The following is a 24,226-nucleotide window of genomic DNA, read 5'->3' as shown; positions in this document are numbered from 1 at the left end:
TGAAGCCAGCTTTCCTCTGATTGGATACTCAGCCTTCTACATAAATCTCCTATCTGTCTTGCTGAAATGACCATATTAAATATATCCCATCTCACTGACATCATATATAGCCAAGACAGGTGAAAAACCTAAGATGCATGTTTGTTTCAAAGTACATACTCTGACAATACCTGAAACTTTGGACATATTTAATAAGCCATCGACCATTGCAATAGTAAATTTATATATAAATGCAGAACTAAGAAAAGCACGATAGTTCAATTTAAACGAGGGCATAATGGGAAGGATACAACTTTAAGAACAAATTTGAAATGTCTAATTAAACAGAAGACTCAAATAAAACAGAACAGTGCTGTGATGTGTTTAGTTTTGTTGACTGCAGTGACACAGTCACAGGTTTTAATCTGTAGTCACAGGGGTCCTTTATTGTTGTGGGGTTTGGATGCTCTTTCTGTTCTTGTGGCATCTTCCCACAGAACAGACAAGTATACATGGGTTAAGTCAACAGGCGATTCAAAGTTGGTCGTATTGTGAGTGTCATTGTGCGACCTGTTCAGAGTACGTCCCTCCTTTAGCCTTATGAGAGCTGACATAGGCTCCATGATGGATTGATGAATGTTGTACAAGGATGAGCCTATTACATAAGGGAGGCATTGAAGCAAGGTCTGTGACACCTCTGGCAGGAGAGAAGGATTAATCAATAAACTTTCATTTAAAATGGCAAAGTGTAGAGAGACAGAGAGACCTGAGATTTAACATAAGATTAACTTTGTAAAGAAATGACAGACAAATAATTGTCAGCTTTCATTATCTACTGATCATCATCATAAAATTCATTAAAATATAACCAAGAGGTAAATCTGAACACTACAGGTGTGAGGGGCTAACAACGCAAAATGACCATCAGTGTTAATAGAAACAGATCAGTCAGTTAGAGAAGACTTAAACCAGTGTGAAGCATTTATAGCTACAAATAAACTGCTCCAGACTAAAGGTAAGACTTTCATGCTCCTGTTTACTGAACCTTACTGAACTGACCAAACTGCTTATTTGTAATAATTACAAACAAGTTTAAATTTCTTATTTTTCTGTTTCTTATTTTGTTTCCTATGAATCAAAAGATTGACAATATCCATTTGCAATAAGTGTTCTTTTTATTACGTCAAGACAAAAAAAGTTATAGAAAATATTAGATTTAGTTTGTAAGCACTGAAAATACTGATGCAGTCAACCGATAAATAGAAGTCAATAGATAGATAAATAAATAAATACAAAAAGTAACAGGCAAGCAGATAAATGAATACATTTTCATGTAACAGACAGATTTTAGTTGGCAGTGTGCAGAGATGAAGCCAGCTGTTCTGCTCTCATTAGATGGGCTTTGGTTTCCTTCCTGATCACCTCCCAGGCTTCAGCGCTGTGATCCTACAGACACAACAACATTAACATTAGTAAAATATGCCAGAGGTGTTTAATTAAAGAATTGGTTTTAAAAAAATAAAACCAATTCTTAGGACATCATCTGAAAGTCTTTTGAAATACATTTTTGTCCTGAAATACAGCTGTGAGTTCTTCTTCTTGTGACTGTGGCTCCCAATCTAATTTAATTACAAGCAAAATGACAATTAAGAATATGTCATGTCATGTAAAGTATCATATTCGAATGTAATAAAAACCTAACTGAAAGTGAACTTACACAGGAGTGAAGCTCTTCAGCCTGTTTGCTGACAATATTGAGCAAGTTCCTCACTGTGCTGTCCTCCCATGATGCAGCGCTGTGATCCTCCTCAAACAGGGCAGCCACCTCCTCCAGAATCTGAACTGTGAAAGCCAGTTTATCCTCAGCCTGGAAGAAGAAGAACAGATTACCATAATTCCCTCCTCTATTAGAGAGACATTCAGTAGCCAGAAATATATTGTTTGGCTCACATAAATTACCAATATAATATTTACATAACATTGTAGATTATTGATACTATGGGCTAACGTTTAAAGAAAAACACATAGAAATATGCGCCATGTGGCCCATTTGGACTGTTTTATGTATAAGGAGATATTGTTCTGTGCTCTCATTGTGAACTAAGAGATAATTAGTTTATAAATAAACGCTAAGATTAACTTACTGATGCTTTGGACTCTTGGCGGTACAGATGATTAGGGAAAGCCAGAGTGACCTCCCCTTCAGCATCTTCAGTGGTGTTGGTGGAGTTATAAACCTGTATAACAACCAGAAACACACAGCTTGTGTGTTAAAATAATCAAACATCAAGTTCAAACCACTAAATGTTGTTACAGTTTTCTTAAAAAGAGCGCACTCACCATGGTATCAAGTAGATTCAGAGTTTCTTCGTTGTGCTGTCTGAATTTTTTTGATCCATCCATTTGCAGCTCAGCGAGGAGCCTGCAGTGACCAGACCGAGAAACAGGCAAGCAAAGAGAATCCTGCTCATCATCATTTTCAAAACGTATTAACTGCTCTTCTATGAAGCAAACTCGGATGTCTCCTGGTGTTCTGATGGAGCAGACCTGTAACGCCGCATTTATGGTAGAGCAACATATTTCGTTTTCTACCTGCGGGACCTGAACGTAAACTGTGGCTTTCACCGCAGCATTCAGGTAGAGTCGAACATATTTAATTAGATCCCAAATCGTGTGAAACAATCACTGGGGTACAAAAAGTAAGAATATCGGCTCAAGTAGGAATAAGTTATATAATAAAATAAAAGGGCTCCTGGTAAAACAGCAGCCTACAAACACCGGCCATAACACGGAGCAAGTGAAAACAGACACAGCTCACGACCGATGCGGCAATTTGAAATGTTTGATCTTTGATATTTGATATTGAAAACTATAAATGGTAATAATGACTATTGGGATTTTAGCTGCTAATACAAGTAGGTTGCAAACACCAAGCCATGATCACCCATCATTGCCTATAAGATTTATTTTTTTTATTTATTTAAATATTATTTTTGGCAGAGGAACAATAAAAGTCTAAGCGAAGACACCCTCTCTTATCAGTCTTAGGCTGAATATAATATTGCATGACTTTCGTTTTTCTACTAGGATGAAAGTCCACTCTAATCTTCCTAATAAAAATGTGAAGGACAATCCCCTTCTCCAGGTTATCTGGTTCACACGCTGATAAAACAAGGCGAAATATCACTGACCGATTCGTAAGAATGAGCGTCACAGCTCAGGCGCCCAGTCACCAGGACGCTTTCACTTTCTCGACACAGTTTCTTCCCTTTTACGGCACACTGGATACTGAACAAGCAGATCTGCAGTTTTACGTATTGCATAAAGGGTTATTATTCAAACAGGCGCAATTAGGTAATTTGAACAACAGAAAAAAAAAAAACAGGCCGAAAACACTGTGCCTACATGGAAAGAACGACTGGGGAAACAAAACCATGACAAATATCCGTGGAAATGAAATAAATTAAGTAACTATATAATTGTGAAATACCAGAGATACATACATATATATTATTTTTAAAATAATAATAATAATTATATATATATATATCTTATATAAATCTAAATGAAAATGAAATGTTATGTCTGTTCTGTATTCTTTAAAATGTTCATTGAGCAAAATTAGATATTTTTGCATTATTTTATAGCATAAAAGGATCACCTCCTCTTGGAATCAGAAAGGTATTTATTGCTGTTATTATTATTTCTAAAATTAAAATTGAGGAAGAATGTAGTTATCTATTTTAATTTGAGTCAGTTTATGTATTAAGTACAGTTATACCTCACAGACACAAAGTACAGTATAGCATGAGAAATAAGTGAAATTTAGACTTGATTTCAAATTAAGCAACAAACAATAAACACGATCAATCATTTTAATGCGGTATAATACTGTGTGAGGCCCGTTCTTCCTTTTCAGCAGGGGGCGCAAGAGTGCTTGATCTGTCTATCTAACTATCTTACTGTCTATCTGCATGGTCACGTACATAAACACATTCTTAAACTGAAAAATGTGACAAAAGAAACAGTTAGACCTTTCCCTTAACAAAACAGCATAATCATACCTTAGTAATAGTTTAAAATTCAATCCAACTTTTTGCAACAAAGCACTTTAAAATACCCACCACAGGACCAAAGTGCTGTGCAGTAATTCAGTTAAGAACAATACAATAAAACAAAACAGAGAAAATAAAACACATAATACATAAAAATGAAAACAGCCTTATATTTAAAAAACAAGATAAAACATCATAGAATCAACTAAAACAAAAAACCGAGGTGTCAAAGGCCATGAGATGGGTTTTCAGAAGTGATTTAAACACAGGCAGAGAATAGGCCTGTCTAATCTCTAAAGGCAGATCGTTTCACAGTTTTGGAGCTGCTACAGCAAAAGCACGATCTGATGATGCGTGCTTCATTCACCTGTTCACTTTTGTTGCTGGAGATTTTAATTCCTTAGGTTGGATATCAATATTTCTGAATACTAGTAAACAGTAAATAAAGCCTTAACACGAATAGTATAGTGCAAAAATATTGTCCCCAATAGGTAAAATAAGGTAAGGTAAGATGATTTATAGTGGAGAAGAAGTAAAAATAATAAAAATGTACTTAAAGTACACGTACATTAAAACAGTACTCCAGTAAAGTATTTGAGTTCAACTTCTTCTTTTGGCTGCTGACTTTAAGCGGGCCAAGTTCAACACCTACTTCCATCCGAGTAACCAATGTAGTATGAAATTGTTCTGATTCGCACAAAGATTTAGCAGCAAATCATGTTATATTCCCTTCATGAAGCAACTCTCCCCATTTATACCCACATATTGAGTTCGCTGGCGTGTACACCTTTGGATTATTTTCCTTGATGCCACTAATTTACCCTATGGCATTCGTGGAGGGCAAGTCATATTTCAGTGGGGGTCAGTACCGCCTCATCCCCCTTCTTCTGGACTCACCTCTCACCACACATTCAAACGATGTGAATTAACGTGACGATAATTCAGCACCAAACACTTGTATCAGTGCCAGCATATGAGGAGGATCGTAATGTGATTGATACTGATGTTAATGCCAGAGGAGGTTTATGTATCTGTAGTTACTGAGACAGCGAAGCGTTGAAGACTTGTGCGCACTTTGCGCCTGACCATTTGGCAACCCCGTAACTTTACGCGCTCTTCCCCTTCATTTCAAGTTACAATAATACCACTTACGGATGATTGTGGAATAGGAGGAAATACATTTTACAAATACACTTGTTGCATCGGGGATATCATATTATAATTCAGTACCGCGCTGCGTTGGAATTTTTAGTGATTAGACATGCACTAATAATTTGTTTCACATGTCTTGTCCTTTGGCAAAACAGACAAATGCAATAAAACAAAAAGTTGTAAAACAAGTTAGACCAAAATAAGGGAAGAAGAATATAACAAAAGCATTAGCAAAAGCACATATTGGCACATTTTTGATTTATATAAGGCTGAAAATATGCTCTAATTTCCCCACTGATCGTGAAGGACAATCCCCTTCACCTGGTTCCCACGGTGAAGCAGATATTCTCGATAAAACAAGGTGAAATTTCGCTGACTGGTTCGTATGAATGAGCGTCACTGTAGGCCAAAGAGTCACGAAGCCACTTTTTTTTTCTCCGTGTAAGAACTTCCCTTTTATGGCACAATCACAACTAGAAGTAACTGTGAAATGTGACTCCATTCAAAAGCTTTAATATACACTTACAACCACCACACTGGAGAGAGTGCGTAAATGTAAACATTTTTTGTTTGTTTGTTTGTTTTTTAATCATCATGAATTGCGGAAATTTCATCCATGCAACGTGCATTTAAGTAAGGACATATAAGTAAAATGTTTAGGCTTTAAAAACATTTATATGTATACTCACAGTAAAATACCTATAACACTAACGTTTCTATACTTTTTAAATGTTTTTCTTTTACACTTTACTATTCTATATTTGTGCATTTATGGGGATATTTTGCACATTGTGGATTATACTGTTAGTATTTCATTATCCATATTGTTATGGATATTATGCTTGAGCAGACGGGGGTGAAGGCCAAACTGGAGAAAGATAGAAGAAAACGGAGGAATATAAGAAGAAAACAACAGAAAAAGAGAGAAAAGAAGGGGGTAGGAGGAAAAGTCAACGATAAAGCAAACAGACATGCTGGATCACAAACAAATATACGACTTTGCAGTGTGTGTTCTTGTACGTTCAGATATCTTTGTAAGGACAGAAAATTAGCATGCTGCTATACTTGTGGGGACCAACAGTCACTTGTAGGGACAAAGTGCCCGTCCCCACCAGTTTGAAGGCATTTTTGAGGTTTAAAATGTGGTTTTAGTGTCAGGGTTGCAATTAGGTTATGGCTAAGTTTAGGCTAAGGGTTGCAGTTAAGCATTCATTTTTGTTTGTTAGGGTTAGGGTAAGCAGCTGGGGAAAGCATTATGTCACAATTAGGTGTCCTCACTAAAATATGAAAACCAGTGTGTGTCTGTGAGTGTGAGTGTCTGTGTATGCACTTTTGTCATGAAAGACACTTGAAAATGACCTGGTCAAGTGCTCCTCTTTAGAAAGCAAATATATGTGTCACAACAAAGCAGACCATTATTCTGCTTTATACAACAGCTGAACCGGACAAAAAAATTAATGTGGGATTTTTTTGCTCCCATAGAAACCAAGTCTGAAATGTGTGACATCAGAACCCACCTTTGTTGAGGTGAAAGCCACAGAGGTGAATATGGAAAATGAAACAGGTGTGCTCTGCTATAAGTGCTGCTGGGCATGTCAGCTCCATCAGCACAGGAGATATCTGAGTCTGCTTCATACAACGACAATTGTCATCCTTAAAAAATGATCAGCAGGATTCTCTTTGCTTGCCTGTTTCTTGGTCTGTTCACTGCAGGCTCCTCGCTGAGCTGCAAATGGATGGATCATAAATTCAAACAGCACAACGAAGAGACTCTGAATCTACTTGAAACCATGGTGAGTGTGTTTCTTTTAATAGGCTTAAAATTTTGTCGAATTTTTATTAAATTAAATTATTCAGACTTAGTGTCTGCACTTCAACTCTAAGTCTGGTTCTGTGTGTGATCCAGGGTAACAACTCAACTAACACCACTGAGGTGGAGGACACCGTGGCCTTCCCTAATCATCTGTACCACCAGGCATCAAAAGCATCAGTAAGTCAACCTCAGCTTTTCTCATTGTATCGCATAAAATCCCAGACTAATTTCTCCTTAAAGTAAAATAATGTAAAGGTTTTCAAATTTTACCATGGGTATGACATAAAATCAAAAACTAAAATTCATAACCGTCATAACTTTAAGTTCCTATTATGCAAACCCAGGTCTGAGTGTTCTGATATTTGTTCTTATTTTTCAAGTTTTTTGAATGACAAAAACCTATGATTCTTCTTCTTCTTCCAGGCTGAGGATAAACTGGCTTTCACAGTTCAGGTTCTGGAGGAGGTGGCTGCCCTGTTTGAGGAGGATCACAGCTCTGCATCATGGGAGGACAGCACAGTGAGGAACTTGCTCAATATTGTCAACAAACAGGCTGAAGAGCTTCACACCTGTGTAAGTTCACTTTCAGTAACACCACTATTGAGATAACTGAGATCAATTATACTGCTAAAACATATATTTAAATGACTATTTTTCCTGATTTAGATTGGGAGCCACAGTCACAAGAAGAAGAACTCACAGCTGTATTTCAAGACAAAAATGTATTTCAAAAGACTTTCAGATGATATCCTAAAGAAAAAGGTAGGTCTTTATTTATTTTTTAACCAATTCTTTTATTAAACACCTCTGGAATATTTTACTAATGATAATATTGTTGTGTCTGTAGGGTCACAGTGCTGAAGCCTGGGAGGTGATCAGGAAGGAAACCAAAGCCCATCTCATGAGAGCAGAACAGCTGGTTTCATCTCTGCACACTGCCAACTAAAACATGTCTGTTACAGGAAGGATGTGTTAATTTATTTGCTTCTTTTTATTTATTTATCTATTTACTTATTAATTTACAGTATTTCTATTTACCATTGTCTTTTTAATCAAACATGTTGGTGATTTTAAAAAAAGAAAAATGTTTTCCTTAGTTATGGAAAAAAATAAATTTCTTCAGCAAAGAAAGATGTATTTATTGTTTTTATTCATGTCAAACAAACCAAATACATATGTATACACTTAATCTTAACAAACAACTGAAAAATAAAAAAACAAGTAGATGTTGTTTTTGTTCTTTGACACAAGTTAGTCTTTGTTTTTGCACCACCCTCAGGCTTCAAAATTTCATGTTAGCACAGTCAGTATGACATTATCCATCTACTTACTTAAGACTTATTTTGTTAGGAGTCATAAGGGGCGTGAATTCTGTCCCAGCTCACACTGATCAAGAGCAGGGGTACAACCCAGAGCCTGTGAGACTGATAGACTGGACATTTATAGGACCAACTGATACACAATACAGTTTAAATAAACATCACCAGAAGCACCAAAAAGATCCGCTGCAATATCAGCTTTTGGGTCTAAATTGCAGAAGGGCTTATTTACACTTTATGACAACAGATTAATTCAAAACAGTGTTACTAAACATCACATTAAAAAAAAGGGGGGGGGGGGGGCAAGCATGCTGCTGCACATCTACAAACAAACCATGTATTGTGTTGTGAGAAAAATGCACGTCTCCATTCTCAGTAAACTATTTAAGGACTTACTTTACAACTTGCAATTAAGAACATATAATCTGTCCTCATTCAGAGGCTTTAGCAGGTGAAAAGTACTTGTGTGAGTCTCACTCCCACGGGGCCTCAGCTCCCTCAGCCTGAGCATACACGGAGAGTTCCTCATACAGACCTCCACCACATGTCTCGATTGCCAAGCCCTAAAAGACGGAAATAAGTCAGTTTTACTAACTTAATTTGTTTTACTTATACATGTGTCTAGATTTGAGGGCCCCTTCTCTCACTATACGGTTAAAAAAATGATTAAAAAAATTCTGAAAATCCATTACATAGTTACTGTATATGTCTGGGCATACTGGCAGCTACAGTTTTTATTTGCATAGTTGGTGTTTCAGACATGACTCAGAGTTAAAAATGGGCTCCTGCTTAATGTCACTGCAGAATGACATTAACTGAAAAAGTAACAAAACATAACAATGTTTGCATGAACCTCAAACGCTACTGTTCTTCATTCATAATGCAAATTGGAGCTCAGCCCAACATCCTTACTTCATTTGAGTTCATGGATTTTACTTCGTTTGTATTTATTTTTGAATTTTACTTAATTATATTATTAATGTATCTGTAATTGCTGTCTGCATACTAAGAAGTGTAATTGGGTGTTCTTTTATTTTTTATTAGTTTTACTTAATAATTTGTACCAATAGTTGTTCATATTTAACTTCAAATCCTTAGTTTGGCAGTGTTTAGGTTATTAGGTTTAGCCATTGCGACTGACAGTCCTATAGTGCAGTGTACATATTCAGGGTTGTTCAAATCTTAATAAAATATATTGTAACTAAGTGATGTATGAGTCACAGGACTGCAAGAAAAAGTGAGCTCACTGACTTTTAAAACAGGTGCAGTCTTACCTTCCTAGTAGTTCCTAAAAGGGTGACTCAAAGTGTTGATATTAGTAAAACTTAGAAATTCTGAATTACAGCCATGTTCATTTGGTTAATTTGTGGGTTTGACTGATTTACATGAGACGTGCATGCTCAAAATAAAAGTTATCATTTCTCCCACTTAACCCTGTAAAGCCTGAAATATGAAATAATGAAATAACCTTTTTTTAAATGGACCTTAAATATTATTTTGCATATATGAGCTTTAATTTGTATCACATATGCTGCATCCAGCATTTTATGTTATTTTCTTTCTCTTTTTTTGGCAATTTTTGTGTAAAATATATTTACTTTTTTTAAAAGGATTTTCAGGGGAAAACTCACACTGATGATGAAAAAGTCTCAAGAAAAAACACAAAGACTCATGCATTGAGTACGATAATTGAAGTTGATCTTGCTATTGTTATTATTATTATTTATTAACTTACACTTATGTACACTATTCTGGAGCCTTAGTAAGATTATAATTTATGACTATGTTTTTGCTATGTTGCTTTAAATGACTCTTCACTATATGAAAAGTCAAGCAATCACAGTAAGACTACTATCTACACTTTTGGTATAATTGATTTACAAACAGTTCTGTTTGTTGTGCAAGAGAACAGCAGCAACAAGATCTATAAAAATCCTTCAAATGTGTTATTATTAATGCAATAAACAAATGAAATACAAATTCAGCCAGCTAGATGTACTTTATTTATTAACTCAAATATAGGATGTGTATTCATACATTCAACAATAAACCTGACGGTAAATTTGTGGTTAGGAGCGCAGTGGTGCACGGAGATTGCGATTCCTGTTTTTTCGCTGTCTATTGTGCGCCTGCATTTTTATGTAAAGTCACACAGCTGTGGTGTGTATTCACTGTGACATGTTTACACAAATGAGACCACACAGTGAAGCATCACTGTACTATTTTTTTTCTTAAAGAAAGCCAGTGTCTTTCTTTTTTTCACTTTTTATTGTAAAACAAAGAGCTGACAAACCTCATAGATGTGATCTGTTTCCGGCTCCTCGTATTCGCTGTCCCTTCGTTCCCACTGTTAAAAAAGGAAATGGGGGTGTGGGTGGGGAGAATGAATGCAGTTAAAGAGCGGGTACCATTTTATTTAGAGACACATCGCACATAACACACAATAAAATAAATTAAAATGATATTTAAAGTTTTGTTTTCTTTTTTTTCAAAATTTGTCTTTTTGCAGTAATGTGGAAGTAGGTGTTGTAAGCATCGGTCAACTCAAATAACTGTAGTGAAAATCACTAAAGCGAGTTTTGTTGTAGGTTATATTAAAAAAAAAAATACAGTTGCAGTTGCTTTCCTGTGTTATAAAGACAAAAGCTAAATAAATGTTTGTAGAAAATGATTAACCTATTAAATGGCAACATAATTGTAGCTAACACTGTGATAACTCAAAAACTAGATTTAACTTCATATATAGAATTAAACCGAGTAAGAACTATTTTAATAAAATGTATGGATTTTCTTTTTTAACTATCGGTGGAAATCACTGTCAGTTATTAATATCAACACACCTTTGGTAATTTTTGGTATGTTAGAGAACCTCTTATCTAATACGTCTATTTGAAACCTGCTATTATCTCCACTTCCAGTTTCGTAGGTGCTGGTTACAACATAGAATGAATGAAGGCCTACGGAGCTGTAGCTCAAAAACAGTTATATCTTGGGGTGCACATGTTCCCTCTGGCAATACTGATCATCTTTTTTTAGATTTATTACAGGTTTTATTTAAAGTAAAATGGATTCATGTGTGTATTAAGGATGTCGAAACATTCTAAGACACTTTATGGCATTGACAACTTTGATTTCAGGCAATTCAGATTCTGAAAAAGTGTTGTATAGGTAAAACTGGCTTACTTTTCAGAAAAATTTAAGGACATAGGTATTGTTTTAATTTAATTTCAGACATATATGAAGCAGGTGTAAATAGTTATTTTAGCTGTGTAGCTCAATAGCTATCTCATGAGCACCTGGATGAAATGCAGCTATTTACAGTATAGTGGGAATGCCTAACCTAGATTGGCACTGATTGGTATCTGGCTGGCGCCTTAGTAATCGGGTACTTGTCATTTCAACATGTCAGAAATCTTAACAGCTAGCTTCTTTTTAAGTAAAAACTAAGCTAGCATCTTGACAAAAAGCCAGCTTCTGTTTTGCAACAGCAACATTTATATGTGCATTTTATTGAGCAAATCACAAGATGAGATAACAAAGCATGTTCTATAAATATGATACAATTTAGAAAATGATCAGGCAGCAGCTATGATATTTGAGCTACTGTTGATCGACTGTCTTCTTAATTAGATGATTTTCTGCCTTTCTTTTGCTTTACTTTGGACTGTTAGTATGTTTACAGAAAAGTCAATGTAAAGCTTTTGCCTTCGCCACTGGGATACAAAGCATTTTACTCAGTGCACCACGTTGCATACACATTAAGCAATGCGAAATGATCAGTTAGAAAGCCTTTCTGTTGTGAGTTTAATCATAGTAAATGCATATATTTTTCTCCACAGCCTTGTCATTTCATTTCTCTGCTTCTAAAGAAAAACCTCTAAGTTTTCCTGAAATAAACCATATTTAAAAAAAATTCTTGATCCAAAAAACCCTGCTTTTTGCTGAAGATTTGTTATGCAAGTTCTGCACAAAATCCTTTTTTGGAGCACACATTTGCCTCGAGTTTTGTTCATCGTGTGCCTTACCAGTTTTTGTTTACGTAGCAACAGAGCAGCAATGAACACAGCTAAAAGAAAACCCTGGAACACAATAAGACCGTCCTTCAGATTGCTCCTGTAGAGTGCCTTTTCCATCACAACGGGTCCTGCACAGTGAAAAGATGTATGTCAGCTGCGCATTTTCATGAGTGAGTTGGTACATACTTAAAAAATAAAAAATATGGTAAAAGTTCACTGTATTTTTAAAGATCTGCTGATGACATGCTGTTCCAGCTACTTACTGAAAACTTTTACTTCGGTTCCGGGTCCCTGTGTTTCATTTATCTTGCAGTAGTACACGCCACTGTGCCTCATTTGTATGTTGTTGATGTAAAGATAGTCCATTTGGAAACGAATGTCGTCATCTATCAATGTCGATAGCGGTGTTTGCTCGTCTCCGATCTTGTTGGCCTTGAACCACTTCACAGTAGAATTATGTTGTCGTGAGGATGAACAGTAAATGGGCACACTGCTTTTAACTGCCACACCATAGAAGCGGGGTTTCTGTTTGATCTGCAGTATCTTGTTATCAGCAACTAAGCAGACAAAGAAAGGTTGAAAGAGACTGTGACACAGTTATACCAGCAATTATCACACATTTCAAATGGACAAAATATACATTAAAAGGATTTTGTCATTGTGGTTGAGGATAAATAATGTGTATGCCACTTATGAGATGCTTGCTTTACAGAGAACAGTGATGTACGTAACCTCCTGGGACCCCGTGTTCTCATACAGGGACATTGCATTAAGACTTTTCTTCACCATATATATTTCATTCTAATGAATCATGTTTCTTAGTTGTTTGTTTGTTTGTTTGTTTGTTTGTTTGTTTGTTTGTTTGTTTGTTTGTTTGTTTGTTTGTTTGTTTGTTTGTTTGTTTGGGTTTTTTTGTGCCTGTCCCGTTCGGCACTGTAGCAATCAGAATTATTGTCTGAAGGCCAAAAACCCAACAGATTTTTTTTTAATCAAGTAGATCATTATTGGCCCACTAGATTGATTGGTATTATTTTTTCATTTATTTTTAACTTTTAAGTTATTACAAACAGAACAGACATGACTGGGGGATAGGAAAGGGGAAGACAAAGACAAGAGTTCAAGAAAAGGAGAGGGGAAAGAAAAACAGGCAGAAGGACAGTGAGAAAAGACCTTAAAAAGTCCACTGGTTCACCTGCTGGAAGAAAAAAAAGAGAACAACACAGTAGGGAGACCACAGCAACAACCTTGGTAACTATAAATAACAGTAAATAATAAATGTTGAATGTTACCAAGCAGAACACAAGACCGTCAATGCACAGTATGCTTTGAGGCAGCAACAAAGGAAGATATAGAGTGTGTCTATGAGCACCCATGTGTACACCTGTGTGCAGACTTGTCTGCGTGAGCGCGCTTGTATGTAAAAGGTTTCTCCATTTAACTATCTGATAGAGGGTGTGGGGAGCCATAGCCTTGTCCCCCAGGGCATGAAGCAGACATGGAGGAGATCCAGGTCCCAAACATCTAGAGGCCCTCCAGAGCGCGATAGCCCAAGGAGGACCACCGGAGGGGCAGCAGTGCCATCCTCCTGGAAAGAGCTGAGGAGAGCCCCAGACTGAGGGTCACCCAGCAGCCACGGTGAAGAAGCTACAGGAGACTGCGGTGACATGCCCACAGGCCCTGTCGGCAGCCAGCCGCGGGACGAGCCCCAGGCCCAGAGGGCCGAGGTCCCCCCACCCCCCCAGAAGGGGCCCAACTGAGCCACAGGTGCCATGCCCCACCAAGATTGAGTCGGTGCATACCTGAGTGCAGCCCCGGACACCGAGAACCACCAATGCACTGACGTCTGCGGGCATCAGCCACCAGCAGGGTAACCCCTAACCCTAACCCACACCTGGGGGGGGCTGAGATTTTGTACTTTTTCAAATAATGTTAACTTTCTTGTTTTATCCTGTGAAATAAACCCATTGTCCCCAGATGAGGACATGTTTTTCTGTGAAATCATAAGGGCTTCCTGTTGAAAGAGGAAGCTTAGTTTGTATCACGAAGGAGCTAGCTAGGAGAAGTTAAAAATGCGTACTAAACAAGAGCTCAGGTCTCAAGAGTATGGAAGCCCGTTTCCGCCACTAAAAAAAAAAAAGGATCCATAACTCAAAATTTCGAGTTATTTTCTCAAAATTTCGAGTTATTTTCTCGAAATTTCAAGTTAGTTTCTCGAAATTTCGAGTTATTTTCTCAAAATTTCGAGTTATTTTCTCGAAATTTCAAGTTAGTTTCTCGAAATTTCGAGTTAATAAGTCGAAATTTCGAGAAAATAACTCGAAATTTCGAGTTATGGATACTAGCTGTTTTGTTTTTATTTAGTGGCGGAAACGGGCTTCCATACAAGAGGCTAATGCATGTGGAAACAAAAGATAAATGCCCTGTAACACTAATTATGAAAAATTACTACATAAAAAGAGACAAACTTCAAGATGATGATGGAACCAAATGGTACACATGGTGGAGAAAAGTGCCATTGTTGTAAGAGACATTATTCTTTGTCTCCATTATTCAGTTTATTCAGTCTAAAAAACATAATAAAAAGATGTTGCCAGATTTCCAGGTTTCATCTAACCTACAGTATAAATTACACAAACCACAAGCATCAAAAATAGGAAGATTTTATGAATGTTGCTACAAAAGCAATCATTGCAGATAAGCTAAAGTTTAATTGATAACCTATAGTAATCCACAAAGTTTAGAAAACAAAGTGAATAATGAATTTCCTTTTTGAAATGGTAATGCCAATGAAATGATAAATTGCACTATTTTCTCTAATACTATGGAGTAATGATAAATCAATTAATGTAAATAAAAGCCTTATCATCCACTGATATTGAAAATAATTCTTATTTATGGCCCAAGACATGTATACATGCATGTATGAGGATATCATATTTGTTTGTTTTTAATGTTTACAACACATAAATATCAGATGCTTTTTTCTTTTATTTGCTATTTCTATATTCATTCTTTAAATTAGATTACAAGTTATATGTAAAATAAAGCAATGGAAACTAGGAACTGAATAACTTGGAGGTGCAGGTGTGATATTTATTTACTATAAAATTATAAAGGACTTCAATTCATCAACATGACAATAATCTTATAGTCTTTGTTTCAGAAGAAAACTTCCTCTTTTCCCCAGATGGGCAGGAAGTAATGGTGCTGCAGAGTCAAAAATAACATGCAAAACACTAGTACGCAGTGTAGTTGTGGTTTAACAGTTATAAAAAATACAATTAAAAAGACTGCGTGAGGTGTTATAAATTACCAGTACTGTACTTTACTGAATTATTTTGGTGTACTGGCACTGTGAGTTAATATATGTAGCACTCAAACTGGTATTTTTCCTGTATTGGTTTCATTTTTCAGTCACAAAATCGTGTTGATTATATTCCAAAAGTTTCCATTTACCTGACAGACTGATTAAAACAAGCCCCCACCATCCAGCTAACATCCAGCGCATGATGTCCTCAAAAAGAAGAGAAATACGCTTCAGATGCTGACTCCACGGCTGTATCTGAGTTTCTCTGCAGGTCTAAAAGTGTTGTGAACGAAGATGAAGTGTCTGCATCAGTGGGTGTGCAGTCTGTCTTCTGTCACCATGCAGGCAGGCAAATAAGAGGAAGAGGGCTCTATCGTTGAACCAAAATAACAGCCCACACTTTTACTGTCGGTAACCCGTGTGATTAAATGTTCCATTTTTAGGGACAGATGAAACAGCATTATTAAGCTAAACATTAAGGTTATGATTAGTGATACTACAGCCAATATAATATCATAGTTTCAATATTGATGCCAAGATGATGGTTTTAGATAACTTAGATTTCTATAGAAAGCTTTTATGGTCAAGAAACCAAAGCAGATCGTTTTTAAACATGTAATTCCTTTTTAAAAAGACCATTTACAAGACACAGTATGCAAAAGAAGATACTATACTCTGCAAAAGTCGTTGAGACTTTTCAACCCTTTTTATTTGTTTGTTTGTTTTGTTTCCAATGAGTCAAATATGTCTTTAGCAGTGGTCTTTAGCAACAATTCTCCAGGCTTGGACTAAAGTTTCTACAGTTTTTAAACCACTCAACACTCAACTATGAATCATTCCAGCATAAAAATGGCACCTATTGAAATTGATGAACTAGTTCACAAGCAAATTGGCAAAGAACCAATTTTAAATGGTCTCTTCAGAACGAAAACCCCAATTTATAGAGAGCTTTTACCAGAAAGCTAGCATATTTTGGCATGGTGTGCAGTGTATCCTTAAAGAAATGAGGTAACTGGAAAAGTGAAGGACAGAAGAAGAAGTGGCGATATATAGCAATATATATCTGTGGTAAATTAGCAGTAACTGAAAGTTATGTATGAAAAATAACAGAAAAAAACCCTACCAATTACCTGAAACAGGGCCTGAGAGATAAACCTGGCCCTTAAGTTGATCCATATATACACAATTTGCCAAAGCTTCCTCAGAAATGCTCTGAAAATCAGTGGCAAGAGGTGACAAATCAAGTGACAAATCCAAATTTGTCCGAAAGGGAAATAATGGCTATTAAAGTAGCTATCATTGCCTTTTGGTAGTTATTTTGTATAATAAATTAGCACCAGAGAAATAAAAGTATATATGACCAGAGAAATTAGTGACACATTACAAAAGCATGGTAGCTATGATATGCTCATTTAGCCTTCATTACATTTATTTGAAATAGCTGCCATAAGATAGTAGTTCATAGTTTTGTATAGCAGAAAAGTGTGAAGAAATGACTATCAGGTATCAGTAACTAACTACCTGTAATCATTTATATTTAACCGATTACAGGGAACTTTTATATGCTCATCATTCTAACCAGGCTTGTAGTATTATAGCATTCTCCTCATGTTTAATCTGTTTCTGCTGTCTGTCTTGCAAAAATCAGGTATTTTATAAGTAGTTTGTCTAATGTCTGAATTTTTAATTATGAATGAACGTTGACTCACATCTAACTTGCCAAATTTTGTGAGTTCAAGTGAAAATAGCAGGCTTTTTTAGACTTTAGTTAGCCTAAAGTCTAATTGTAAACCAAAGCCTCCTTTTGGGCATAAATACCCAGTGGTGTTAGACAGAAAACCGTCTGTGTGACTGTCATTTGTTACAGGATGGTTTGGTTAGTTGCACTAATACATGCAGTGGTGGTTCTTAAAACTAGATGGAGATTTTAAAAAACACAATGTTGTTGTTTTGGGGGGATTGAATTGCAAAGACACACAAACTTCTTTAGTCTTCTGCCAATAAAGGCCATGCCAGTCCCCTCTCTGTGCCTCGAGTCACACAAGCTCAACTAATGGGTAAGAGTTGGAGGATTGTTTACTCTTTTATAAGTTATGAACTTATGAAAAAGAACAAAAAAATAAAGGTACTGTTGAATTAAACTCAGCTCAAAACACCTGATCATCTCAGTCTTTGTTCATTTTAGTCCTTCTTACTACACACAAATTTGTCAACCCGACAAGCATCAGGAAGCTTTAACACAGGCGTGTTTTGGGAGTGCTTGGCTAAATGAGTGCTTGGCTAAATGATATTAAAATGATGTGCATAGCAATAAATGTTCTAAACTTCTGAATGCCACCCATGTTATAATGGTATAAAACTAAAACTAAGACTGAAACTAATAAAAAACTAAACTGAAACGACCAAATCAGCTCTGGAAACTAACTGAAACTAAAGTGAACTGAAAATAAAAAATGGAATATACAGTAAAATAAATAAACAAACTAAGAAAAATATAAACCTATAAATAATAAATATATTTGAGAATGAGAATTGTACGAACACAACATACAATGCCATTATGTGGCTCGGTACATCCCCCAAAGAGCTTTTAGCTTTGCTGTGGACTCTCAATCTTGTTATGCAACATAAAGCTGCAGTCAAGAGTGAAGTTTTCAGGTCAGTCAAGCTGATCTCATTTCCCTAATTTTTAAAGCTGATAAACTCCGCACAGCAGAGTCCTCGATTTTTGCGTACAGTGTGGATTTTTATCACCTATCACAGTCTGTAAGGAAGAGATAAAAAGCTTCTTTCAAGAAATATGTAATAACTAGAAATGCTGTACCTCTCCTAAAAGAAAAGAAATATTTCCAAAAAGATTTGCAATGTTTAGGATGTCGAACCTTTACATTTTTATAAGAAATGGTGGCTGCAACTGTTTGCAAAGCTGATTTATTTAATCAATCAAAAGTAAAATGCAAGCACAAAATCTACAAAATTAAATGTCATTTGGTGTTTGGCTCTTAATTGTGACAGATCTATTTACAGTTTTCTAATTATTTGACGTAAAAATTCTGGATTAATCCTACTTGTTAAAAAAATGTTGCCAACCTCAACCAATTTGGTTTACTAGACATTAGGGCCTGAAGAAAAAAACAACCAAAAAAAGAGTAGCATTGAAAACCAGGTGGCAAGAAAACAGTCACTAGAAACATGCATTTGCAGAGGTGATCTCTAGCTGGGTGATGCAGAATGAAATGACATAAAATGCAAATAAATCAAAAATCCCATCGTCCCACTCCATGACAGAAACAGGGTGCTTTTTAATCTACTGACACTCATGCTTGAAAAAGTCAGTGAATGCATATTTTTCAACATAGAACCTGCTATTAAGTTAAGGCCTCAATTAATCCCCTGTTAATAAAAATGGTTTGACTGTAAAAAAAAAAACAAAAAAAACACACTGCACATGTTTAACAGTTGTAAGTTGTTTTTGAGGAGGTTAAAGTAGAGCTCTCGAAGTGTTGCTCCTTAGTGATGAGGCTTTTTTAATGTGCTTTTTCTTACTCATTAACCTACATTTCTTATAATTATGCAAAAAGATGGACACTCATAGACATAGAGATTAATGTAAAGCATAGTTCATTAAAAAGTCTGACTATAGTGGCTTTTTTAAAGAGTAAAAAGTCACTACATTATGTTCTCTTGGTTGTTTTCCATCTTCAGTTTTTAGTGTTGCTGTCAACCTCTCCACCAGCAGAGGGCTACAGTGCATCAATGCAATTTCACAGACAAGACAAAGTAGTAACTGACAAGTGATCGCACAGCCTACTTTTCTTTACAATAACTGTTTTATTCTAACAACATAGTTTTAAAATAACAAAATGATATAAATGTACATTTCAGAAGAAAAAAAGAAAAAAGTATGTACAAGCAACATTGTAGGTGATTGTAGGTTGTACCAGCAAAGCTCCCCATGTGTCTTTTCCTCCAGTAGAAATGTAAACAAAAAGAGGACACTGTCTTGTGAATATGACTGTCCCATGAGAGGACACTATAGCTGAGTGGTGCAGCGGTGTCTCAGTCTCACATAGGAGTTCGGATGGTCACGTTACAGTCTCCTGACAGGAAAAACTGCCATGCTGTAGCAGCAGGATATGACAAGAGAGACCCCTTGTGGAGGAAACATTCATAATTTATGTACCTTCTCCAAAGATGAAATTGGAACAGTGTCAAACTCAATGAAAATAGACATGTTATTGCTTATTGTTAAAAAAAACAAGCTAGAAAACTGTAAAAGTGCATATGTTATTCATGTATATACAGTACTGTGCAGAATGTAAAGGGGCATCTGATCAGATATCAACATCATTTTGTGAGTCGAGAACTGCATGAAGAGAAAAAATAAATCCACAAAACAGTCAAGGAAAGTCTTTAGGATGCTTGGGACAACCTACCTGTGCAAATTAAAATGAAAAAATAAAATAATAATAATAATAATAATAATACTGCATGACGAAGTACCAAAGAGGAGTGGTACCGTTCTCGAAATAAATTATATTCACAAAGAGTGATTTTATTTGATTTCTTTCTGTGTTTACTGCACTTTAAATGAAGTTTATTGCTAAATTTAAAAAAAATATGTTTATATGAAATTACTTTTAAAACTGCCTGCAAGTTTTACACAGTACCATATATTTAAAGTAAGACATCATAATTTCTATTAAGACTTAGACAAAAGCAAGAGAATTAACATGTTTATATGACTAGATCCACTGCAGGTTTTCTTGTAAATTTGTAAAAAGATCTGATTAACTACATTTTGGAAAGTGGCACATGTTTTTTTTTTATTCAACCATTCAATGTGTGTGCCTTGCATCTTGTGATCTAACCTGAGACGAAACTTCCTTTTAATGCACAGCGAGTAAGTATGTGCTTAGCAGTTCTCTAATACAGCCACATTAACATAAAAACATCACATTGTAAGTTTACAGACAGCGTTCAAACCTGAATGCTGAAAGGGAAATCCAGCTATGAAATGGCCAAACATGGCTGATTTAGGTTTTGAGAACATCTGATATCTGAAGGGACCAAAAAATATAAATATAAACATGCATACAGTATGTAAGTGGGAAATAACCTTTGAAATCATTCAGTGGAGTGCAGTGAACTGCTCTTATTTGACTTGGAGGGACATAAATAGTGCAATATAAACTGGGCCTGCCTGAATGAGCCTGTTAGGAACAGATGCTAACTATATTAGCCACACCATGTGGGTTTAGTTAACCCCATTGTTAACTAATAAGTAGTTTCACAGAAAGAGAGGGACAATGAGATCCAGAGACTCTATTTTATAGCAATTTATTTACCTGTGTACAAAACAGATTCCCCATAGAAAGTCATCTGGTACCTAATTAATAATAAAACACTAATATTAGTCTTTTATACTCTTTACCTTTTGATAACATGAATTATGATTTTTTTGTTTTATTTTGTATTTTCTTTGCTTCTTATATATTGAGATAATACTTGTTCCAGTATTATTAATTTGTCTTAGTTGAGTTTTAGTTTATGTTTCGTCTATGTCTCCTGATATGAGTCTTTTCCTGTCCCCTGTGAAGTCTGTCATTTGTAATGTCTTTGTGTTCACGTTGTCAAGCTTGTCTTGTCTTGTCTACGTTCTGTTGTTTCCTGTTTTACTTTGAAGGGTCTGGTGTTCCTTGTTCAGTGTGTTTAGTTGTACTTCCCCTGTTGCATTCAGATTCAATTGTGTCAGCTCATTATCCCCAGGTGTTTTCACTTCCCTCATTATCATTATCCTGTGTATTTAGGTCCTCTGTCGTTCTCTGTTCAGTGTCGGGTTATCTGTTTGTCTAGCATCATGGACTCCAAGTCACAGGATTATTTTCAAGCTTTGGTTTATGTTCATGTTTTTCATCATAGTTTTTGCAATCCATCTGTTCTGATTCACGTTCATGTGAATCAGCTATTGTTAGCTTATCTCAATTTAGGTTTTGCCTTTGTTTTTCTTTCTGTTTTTTTTGTTTGTTTGTTTGTTTTCTTCCCACTAGAAATTTACCATAAAACAGATTCTAGTCCACAATAATGTTTCAGCCTACAGTAAAGTCTAGCATATTTTTATTGGATAAAAAAGGTTAAAATAAATATTAGATCTTGTATTTCTGTTAAACTGAAAGAAATCATATCTTACTGTTTCATTATTTTTGAATTGTGCATTAAATCACAATTTTCCTTGACCAATTTTGTTAAGTTTTATGTTTCTATGAAGGAAACATTGAGGGGTGTACGACAAGGTATGTTCAGACTTAAACCAGAGATTTTAGTGTCACTAAAACCTCTTTTAACCCGGATAGGTTAGGTATAATTAGCTGTAAGTGTTGTGTTTTCAAAAGTTCTTTTAATGAAATATGATTCTGAGCTGAGAGAATATTATTTTAATACCAGCTGAGCCACAGACTATTATTAGCGTAATACCCCAGTCTAATTGCAACAGCGCAAACTCCAAGCTTCGCATTGCCACGAGAATTAGCACACGTTAATTTGATGATGCATGAAATGTATATGTACGATTTCATGTTTATTCCATCATTATCGTTCATCAATATCATGATGAAATATAGTTTGAAGTTTCAGACCTCCTATGTGTAACTGACGAGAATGGTAAAACACATATATTCATGTGGATTTACAACATTAGCAGTTTTCTGGTGTGTTCTTCTCATCATATTTTTTTTATTTTTGTTTGATTTTGCCTCCTTTTCCTCCCTACTGATGCAAGGCAATTTGTTTATTTTGTGTAGAAGAAAGCATCAAATTTCCCTGAGCCTGAAACAGAAAACTGGGGTTAACAGAGAAAGTTGGTAACCAACTTTCTCTGTTAACTTGTGAACCACCACCACCAACTGAACTCATTAAAACTGAACTGAACCTTAAAACTGAACCTGTCGGTTTTGTCAAGGCAGTTAACGCGCACTTTTGCACACAAAAACCCTGTTATTTTGAACCTGCTTGGCAGTACACACTTCAGTTTCACTTTCAATACCCAAGAAAATTAAATGTAGCATGAAAAAAAAGAGGAATAGATTCTTAAGTTTAGGGATAAAAACTGCATTCGAAACATCAGTTAGACTCTTCTGTATCTAGAGTTAAAAAGCATATCAGCAACACTTATACATTAACAAGAACAGTTTCCATCACTGTTAAAAAAAAAAAAAAAAAGAATAGAGGGAAGAGACAAATAATTATATTGTGCAGTTTACTATACAACTGACTCTGTCAGGTTTTCTTGTAGAGTCAAGAGGTGTTGGTTGGGGGCAGAATGCAATAAAACCTCATTAGTGACTTCTACAGGAACAACGACAATATTTTGCACGGGGGTTTCTGGACAGCACCGTGCCTCTCTGTAATGTGACATTGCCTCAGGATTAGAGGGCTGTTGTCTTGCCAAAGTTTCTAAAGCTGCTTGCGCCATTTCCTCAGCAAGCTCTGCATTACTCCCATAGAGAACCCCTAACCTTCGTGCAATCAACCCTTTTTTTTCTGGTGGATCGTCACCTTCTTTCTTTCTCCCCATCTTCTTAGATCGATGCATAAAAGCTGCATGGCATAAGCAGCGCCTCAGAAGATGGCTGCGGTAAGCCCTCTGAATAACCACAGCGGCCCTCTGCTCTTCTTTGTGGCGCACCGTTGTGATAACTGGTGCAAAGGTGTCTTTGCTATCCTTAAATTTTTCCTCAGTGCTATTCCGTATTGCTTCCATCTCCACTGTGTTTCCCAAGATCAACTGAGTGACAGCCATCAACACATCCAAGTAGTGGATCTTATCTCCAGCAACCAAGGGGAGATCCATTTCGATCAGCTGGAACAGGTTGGGTTTGGCAACCTTCAGTGGCTCCTGCAAGGTATCACAAAAATCTGAGAGCTGGCTATACTCAATAAACTGAGTTCCATCAACGTCAAATTTCTCCCATGTCTCATTGAACATCTCAAAGTCGTCCTCACTGAGTGGATCGCTGCTTTCCTCCTGAGCCACATTGAAGTTCTCTAAGATGATCGCAATATACATGTTGACCACCACCAAGAATGAGATGATGATGTAACTGCAGAAGAACACCATGCCCATGCCAGGGCTTCCACAGTTGCCCTTTACATTCGTGCCAGGATGCTCAAAGTCTGGATCACAGTCTGGAGGCTCCCGGTTCAGCATTGGAAGTAGAAGTCCATCCCAGCCTGCAGATGTTGTAATCTGGAACAAGCAGATAATGCTTCCTCCAAATGTTTCAAAATTAAATATATCATCAATCCCAGCCTCCTTTTTGACATAGGCAAAATTTGACATCCCAAATATAGAGAAGATGAACATATTGAGGAAGAGCAGGAGACCAATATTGAATAGAGCAGGTAGGGACATCATCAGGGCAAATAGAAGCGTCCGAATGCCCTTAGCTCCTTTAATAAGACGTAGAATCCTGCCTATCCTGGCCAGTCTGATCACCCTGAAAAGAGTTGGTGACACAAAGTACTTCTCAATTAGGTCTGAGAGCATTGTACCTGAAAGAAAACACACAGAAAAGCAACAATGTATC

At 36.2% G+C, this 24,226-nt stretch overlaps 3 protein-coding genes and 1 pseudogene across 3 annotated transcripts in view; 1 reads left to right on the top strand and 3 right to left on the bottom strand.

The window, feature by feature from the left end:
- Window positions 1-1,326: 1,326 nt before the first annotated feature.
- On the bottom strand, window positions 1,327-2,453 carry LOC146663964 (interferon a3-like; annotated as a pseudogene).
- A 4,394-nt stretch (window positions 2,454-6,847) lies between these two features.
- Window positions 6,848-7,945, top strand: LOC146663963 (interferon a3-like). The gene is made up of 5 exons (XM_085415358.1): window positions 6,848-6,979; window positions 7,093-7,176; window positions 7,423-7,572; window positions 7,666-7,761; window positions 7,847-7,945. Exons 1-5 carry the CDS (start codon window positions 6,848-6,850, stop codon window positions 7,943-7,945), a joined length of 561 nt encoding a protein of 186 aa, XP_085271484.1.
- Window positions 7,946-8,142: 197 nt separating this feature from the next.
- On the bottom strand, window positions 8,143-15,954 carry cd79b (CD79b molecule, immunoglobulin-associated beta). The gene is made up of 5 exons (XM_085415355.1): window positions 15,791-15,954; window positions 12,598-12,891; window positions 12,344-12,462; window positions 10,612-10,665; window positions 8,143-8,881 (listed from the first exon to the last, which is right to left on the bottom strand). The coding sequence occupies exons 1-5, from the start codon at window positions 15,840-15,842 to the stop codon at window positions 8,792-8,794; spliced, it is 609 nt and encodes a 202-aa protein (XP_085271481.1). The 5' UTR covers window positions 15,843-15,954; the 3' UTR covers window positions 8,143-8,791.
- Window positions 15,955-18,603: 2,649 nt separating this feature from the next.
- scn4aa (sodium channel, voltage-gated, type IV, alpha, a) overlaps window positions 18,604-24,226 on the bottom strand; it is a 32,195-nt gene continuing 26,572 nt past the window's right edge. The window contains exon 27 of the mRNA XM_085416940.1: window positions 18,604-24,191. Coding sequence (XP_085273066.1) covers window positions 22,900-24,191 — 1,292 coding nt within the window. The 3' untranslated portion in view covers window positions 18,604-22,899. The remainder of the gene's footprint in view (window positions 24,192-24,226) is intronic.

Source organism: Rhamphochromis longiceps, linkage group LG8, assembly GCF_057381845.1.
Source record: "Rhamphochromis longiceps isolate RC_006_pf linkage group LG8, R_longiceps_female_GT1.1, whole genome shotgun sequence".
Taxonomy (NCBI): Eukaryota; Metazoa; Chordata; class Actinopteri; order Cichliformes; family Cichlidae; genus Rhamphochromis; species Rhamphochromis longiceps.
The sequence above is the reverse complement of the archived record's forward strand: the minus strand, read 5'-3'. Positions and strand labels throughout refer to the sequence as shown.

What these genes read in the sequence shown, in the direction of transcription:
- cd79b (XM_085415355.1), bottom strand. Translation starts at nt 15,842, where the DNA reads ATGCGCTGGATGTTAGCTGGATGGTGGGGGCTTGTTTTAATCAGTCTG. An exon ending in TGTTTTAATCAGTCTGTCAG is followed by an intron (nt 12,892 to 15,790) that starts GTAAATGGAAAC and finishes TTGTCTGCTTAG; the next exon opens with TTGCTGATAACAAGATACTG. An exon ending in TGCTACGTAAACAAAAACTG is followed by an intron (nt 10,666 to 12,343) that starts GTAAGGCACACG and finishes CTTTTTTAACAG; the next exon opens with TGGGAACGAAGGGACAGCGA.
- LOC146663963 (XM_085415358.1), top strand. Translation starts at nt 6,848, where the DNA reads ATGATCAGCAGGATTCTCTTTGCTTGCCTGTTTCTTGGTCTGTTCACT. An exon ending in TGAATCTACTTGAAACCATG is followed by an intron (nt 6,980 to 7,092) that starts GTGAGTGTGTTT and finishes TGTGTGATCCAG; the next exon opens with GGTAACAACTCAACTAACAC. An exon ending in ACCAGGCATCAAAAGCATCA is followed by an intron (nt 7,177 to 7,422) that starts GTAAGTCAACCT and finishes TTCTTCTTCCAG; the next exon opens with GCTGAGGATAAACTGGCTTT.